The sequence below is a fragment of the Scophthalmus maximus genome, chromosome 16 (assembly GCF_022379125.1).
Source record: "Scophthalmus maximus strain ysfricsl-2021 chromosome 16, ASM2237912v1, whole genome shotgun sequence".
Taxonomy (NCBI): Eukaryota; Metazoa; Chordata; class Actinopteri; order Pleuronectiformes; family Scophthalmidae; genus Scophthalmus; species Scophthalmus maximus.
In genome coordinates this window covers 5,243,960-5,250,000 of record NC_061530.1, presented here as the reverse complement: position 1 = coordinate 5,250,000, position 6,041 = coordinate 5,243,960, and the positions used below count along the sequence as shown (strand labels likewise).

Genomic DNA, 6,041 nt, shown 5'->3' with positions numbered 1-6,041 from the left:
TCCTGGAAGGCTTTTCATCATAGGGAAGCCAAATGACTACCACATGGAGGGGCCCCTGCCGAGGCTGCCGTCCTATGAGAGTGTTCGTAGGAAGGACAGGCAGAGGCAGATCCACGGCATGATCGCACAGCGCTTCGGCCTCATGGGCTGCCGCGGCGAGGTAGGTGAGCAGACTGGCCGATTCTGTGTGGTCCCCCAAGAGGCTCCAGGTAGTGCTCTACGCCAACATCAGTTTTGGATTTCGGGGGGAAGTTGCATGCTGGAACGCTTTCTCGACAAACCACAGGGTGTGCAGTGTCTTCTTTGCGACAGCCCGGGTTACCAAGCACAACGGGACAACCCATGACGCAGGGCGGCACTGGGCTGCTGAACATGAGTAAATTGCCCTGGCATGTAACCCCCCCCCGTAGGTTAAACACAAACGTTTTTAAGTGAGGTTTTTTCGAGGTGATGGTGGGTGTATTTTGGACCATTTGGACAGAGTGAGGCCTTAGCTTTTCTCGCCTGCTTCTAGTCTTTTTAGTCCTCGGAGCTAGCCAATCACTCCCCACCTCCAGTTTCACGCCAGGGCCGGTTAAAGACAGCGGCCGATGCTGGTTTCTTCAGAAAGACCGAGATAGATATCCAAGCCATGTCAGACCTCCCAGAGTGTTGGGAAGAGGAGCAAAGCATGTGAGCACACACTGTGCGATTTTTTACGCCCATTGTTGAGCTGCGAGACACTTTTGAGAGTCCGATGATTTTTTCAACCTCTTTGCACAGTTGAAGTTCCTGACCAGTGGCAAACGGCGTCTGTCCTCGTCGGCATTCGTCTTCGACGGTAGACAAACTTCTCTGCCTCGGAGGAGCCTTTTCTGCAGGGTCGACGGGTGCGAGCAGTCGAGCCGGTGGCTGACGGTCAGAGTGTGAGCACAAAAAAACTTTGGCTTCACATCGCAGGCGAGTCACTCGGACAGCATGAGCTGGAATTTTAACAACAGCATTTCTAAAATCGTACAGTGCGTGCCCAGCTCAACTCATTACGTGATCATAATTTAACGCAGTCAATGAACATTTGAACCAGCTGAAAGAGACTGTTGTTGAGATGTTGTTCCAAAAATCAGGGTCTTAATCCCATAAAGTTGGTTGGTATACAGGAAGGCAAATAACTTCCGGGGAGGATTAAATCACTACCTTTTTTGATTTAGCTTCCTGCTTCCCGTTTTTGAGTGAATGGTCGCATTATATGTGTTTTCAGGTTTGTTTGTTTGTATGGAAGGTGAAATATTACCGATGCGGAGCCAACATGTTAGTATGGATGTAGCCCCAAACTGTTTAAGGCTCCTCCCGAGCCACAGAAGATCAACTGAGCCTCCTTCAACAAAACGGTTTCTCTCCAAGACCAGTAAACTGACCTTTATGTCTAAAATTGACAAGTTCTTTAGACACAGTATGTCACGCATTAACACTTCCTTAATCGCGTTCAATTTTAGCCCCCACCGACGTATGGGGAAGCCCTTCGCCAGTCTCCGGATGTTCAGTTGCCAACGCACTCCCAGGACGAGTCCTCGAGCCTCAGCGAGGACACACACGACCTCAGTTAACCATCCACTGCCCTCCTCCTGCCGACCAGCGCAGGATTCCAGGTTTTTCCCCGGGTTCTTTGCCAAGCCACAGCGCGAGAGAGAGGGCCGCTGTTGTTCGAGCCGAGAGGACGGCGCCATCAGGGCCAACGCTTGTTCTTTGAGACAGAGCTGTTGATGGATCTTTGTGATTCTGACTGGAGGTATTTTCATGCTAATGACTCTGACTCAAGCCTCACACTCCCCGAGGGCGAGGGGGATGGATCGCTGGATTGTCCAATGTGATTTCTGGCTGGTTTTACGGTTTTGTTTTTCCAAGAACATTGCAAAAGGGGGACATTTTTTTATTAAAGTTTGAGTTCTATCTCAAACACAGAGTCCTGTGACTTTTTTCATCGTTGTTTATACAATATTTTCGAAACGCTATTTCCCATTTTTCACCATTGTCCTCGTTCATCTCAGGTCAACAGTCGCAGCTTGACAGACGAGGTGAGCCCATGACTGAGTCCTCCAACTCATACAACGGGGGGGGGTTGCACAACCTGGTGAGATTTTTTGAAATGGGGAGACAAACACGGGAAGAAAGTTAAATGTCACGACTCAGATGGTGCCTTCTGCTCCTCAAGACTTAAAAAGGCAGTTTGGGTTAAGAGTTTTTAGAGAATTGTGTGCCAATCCATACTGATATTTCACAGGACATAGGGAAAGTGTGCTGGTGAAATTTGAAAGGCATTGGCTCGCCAAAGACATCACAGTTCATCCTCTGAGCACCGTCAAGATCTGTACCTCTTCATGCTAATCCACCCAATGGCTATTGAGTCATTTAACTGAAAAACACAAATGGTAACAATGGGGATTATCCCGTTTAGCCCTTTATTGATAAACAAGTTCTTAACCACGTTAGCATGTCTTTATATGGCCTTCTTTTATGACACAAAACCTATGATGAGCAAAATAAGCAGTCAACACCATGGCCGAGTTTTTCCACAGCCAGGGTTCAGGGGGCCCCTCAACGGTGCATGCAGAGCGAGCAGTTGCTTGAGACCCCGAGCTTTCTGTCAAATGCTTTATAATTTTAGGGGTTTGGTTGAAGGCATTTCCATGTTCAGTTTTGACTCCAGGGACAGAAAGCAGCCCTGTCTGGGGGATTCATAACGTAGCAGCATGATCAATAATGTAAATTGGCCCTAAACCATCCTGTGCTTCACAAACCGACTGCAGTATTTTGAAGTCAATTCTTTGACAGGGAGCCTGTCTGAGAACTGGACTGATATGATCCACTCTCTTGGTGTTAGTTATTGACCTTAGCTGCAGCTGTCGGATCAATTTTTCAGAAGGACACCATTACAGCAGTCAAGTCGACTAAGGATAAATGCATGGTTTCTAATAAGTCTTCTAGTCCTCGATATGCTCTCAAGGTGATAGTTAACTGACTTTAAAATGATCATTAATTTGAGTCAATGACCTTGGTTTGCTGTTTTTTTTAACTCCACTGACTGAAGCTGAGAGCTGACTTTGAACTGCTCTTCCCAGTTTTCATAAACAATGATTTAAGTTTTATATTTTCCAAACTGAAGAAAATTCTGACACATCCAATCATTTATTTAATTCATTGCAATCATTGCATTCACTCAGATCTTGTATGGGATTATGTGTCATCTGCATAACTGTGATTACATATATTGTTGTTTTCTACTATCTGAGCTAGACTGTTGGCACCTAAACTGTATTACTTTGCTATTATTTATGTGTATGCATAGTATGCAATGTGTTTATTATTATTATTGTTTTGATAATAAAAAGAATCATTTGAAGATTGGAACTATGTGGTTGTTGGGGTGGTTGGTTTGGTTTGATGTCGGGCTCCCCAGGTCCTCTTTGCCTGGACTCACAACTAATCCTTCACCTTGTGGAGTGGGGCTTTCTGTATTGCTTCTCCACAGCAAACCTTATGCAAAGGTGAGGAATGACATCCACATAATTTTAAGGGCGATAAATGGGTTATTTTTCAAAAGGAAAAGAAATCTAAATATGAAGACAGAGGGGAGATTTAGGGGTTTAATCAACTCACATCAGACAGACAGACATCTACATAATTTCAAAAGCAACATAAGAGTACATATTAGATGAATTGGGTTAACAAAAAAAGTCCTACGATTTTACAGTTGAAGCTTTGCCTTAACATGGACTCTGTTTAACCCCAAATACGTAACCAATGGTTATTACAGCAGTTGAGCAGTTCAATGTTACTGTTTAACCCAGATCAAACACTAACCACAGAAAAACTCAAACCCTCCACAACCAGGGAGCATCTGAGAGAACAGTGAAAACCAGTCTTTGCTCTACGTGAATCCATCGACCAACGACCTGTCCTGATATCGGCCTGGGCTGAGAAGCAAGAATGCAGATCTCTTACAGTAGCCACCAGCTATTCAGCAACCTCGTGATTCACTTCTTCATAGAGAGGAAAAACATGGACACTTTAAAGTCCAACTGCTTCATAATAATATTGTTCAGTTAATCCCTGGCACATTATCCAATCAGGCAGCGGAGTTCACAGTGACCCCAAAAACATCAAATGTACCCTCCATCATCTGAAGACTAGAACACCGCGTCTGCACACTCCTCACATCCATCATGTGTTGTGCTTCATGACAGCGTTCCAACTCCCAAACAGTGTACCAGGCGTCACCCGCACTCCCTCTGCATACCATGAGCCTGTGAAATACATCTGCCCCGTTTATCTCTGTGCTGCTGCTGAAGGCTTCCTCGAAAGGAATGCTGACAAGAAATGACGTGGTAATAAGCTTGGACCATCCGCAACACATTTCATACAGGGATCATAGACCACAGCCTGAGTCAGGGAAGGCCGTTCATCATCAAAGATTTGCTTTTAACAATCATCAAGCTCAGGAGGCATTTTACTTTCATGTTCAAACAATTTAGGGAGAAAGAAACTTGGCTGCTCATCAAGCTGGGGGAGCACAGAATTCAGCAGTAACTGAGTGACATCTTGTGGACACTTTACGTTATTGCACCTTGTCTTAATATTATAATTCTTTTGCCTTGTAAGCATCTGGAAACTTGGTTTCACTCTGAAAAGTAGAAGTCTGTGTTAAGAAGATCGTGTTAAATGTTTCAACAGCCCATGTAATCAAAGAGAAGTGAAAATGTTCACAACAGCCTGATTATAACAAAGAGGACAGCTCATCAAAGATTTCCTTTTAGCCAAGTGACTTGTCAAGTGACTGGAAAGTAATTTCTTACAGAATTATATATATTTTCCGTTAAACCCAATACATGATTAACGGGAGTCTGTAATTTGAACAGATGCGAAATAGAATCTCATATGTTGGAGTGATGGGATGACATCTTGTGGTCCGATTTTGATATTGCACTTTTCTCACAGCGGACTGGACATGGAAATATTTCTGTAAAGCACCTGACAACTTGGTATCAAGTCTTAATTACTTAATTTTAATAAAACGTTTGTGTATAAAATATAAACTATCAAAGGTTAAGTTCTTATTAAAAGGTTAAGTAGACGGGAAAAAAGTGTCTTTAGATTGCTTCAGATTGATATTTTAACACTCCAATGCTAAATCAGCTTTAATAGCACTGCGCTGATGTGGTTTGATTATATTTAGTCAACATTGGAATGAACAACATTGACTTCATATCTTGTCTGGAACCTTCGTTCAATATCTTTTCTCCTCTTTCCTGTCATCTGTCAAATATGATTATCTTGTAAAAGCATAGACTGCCCAAATTAATAATAGTATTTAAGATATTAAACTGATTAAAAAAGACTGTTCATTAGCAAATATATCTGCATACCAAATTTACTGGGCAATTATGAAACTTTTTCAAACCTACTTATTTTCTTAATGCAATTCCTAATTTTTTGAGAATTCACATCCAATATTTCGCTGTCCACTAATAACCATGTTTTGCTAGATGTGGTGATTTTGTAGATATACTTAAGGATTAATAGTTCCTTTGTGGGTGACGAAATTCTCAAATTTCTAATGCAAAATAAAGCATTTTGAAAGCTGATCTGAAAAAAGCTAAAATCATATCATAAATCATATCTTCTTTTGATATGCAGACACCCATCACTAATTGTGGATTTTATAATAAAAACAAGATTTAATATCCTCTATACTCTACTAAAGGTTTGTAGTTTGTAGATGTTTCTAATATTCAAGTTTTTGCATTTTAAACAACCCAGTGTTTTTTAACGTAAGGAAAATGAGTTCCACCATGAGTTTATGACAAAAATGGATGTTAAATATTCCCAGAGATACCGCTGTATTATTTTTGTGATTTCAAGTCCATTTTGCCCATAGCAAGTCTAGGACTCTGCCAAAGTCAGATTCGGGAAGTAGGATTTTTCCTTGTAATCTAGTATTTGTACATTGTTCTATTACTTCTTACGCCATAAAACAATAGAACATTCACTCACTCAGTAAGAAAGAC

At 42.1% G+C, this 6,041-nt stretch overlaps 1 protein-coding gene across 3 annotated transcripts in view; it reads left to right on the top strand.

Moving 5' to 3' along the window:
• Positions 1 to 3,376, top strand: part of LOC118287995 — a 5,222-nt gene extending 1,846 nt beyond the window's left edge. Inside the window, exons 4-6 of one of the 3 annotated variants that reach the window (XM_035613719.2) lie at positions 1 to 160; positions 763 to 939; positions 1,473 to 3,376. The exon at positions 1 to 160 is cut by the window's left edge and continues 2 nt beyond it. In XM_035613719.2, coding sequence (XP_035469612.2) covers positions 1 to 160; positions 763 to 909 — 307 coding nt within the window. In that variant the 3' untranslated portion in view covers positions 910 to 939; positions 1,473 to 3,376. Of the gene's footprint in view, positions 165 to 762; positions 940 to 1,472 lie in introns of all 3 variants that reach the window. The other 2 variants (XM_035613718.2, XM_035613720.2) reach the window with 2 other exon arrangements.
• The last annotated feature ends 2,665 nt before the right edge of the window (positions 3,377 to 6,041 follow it).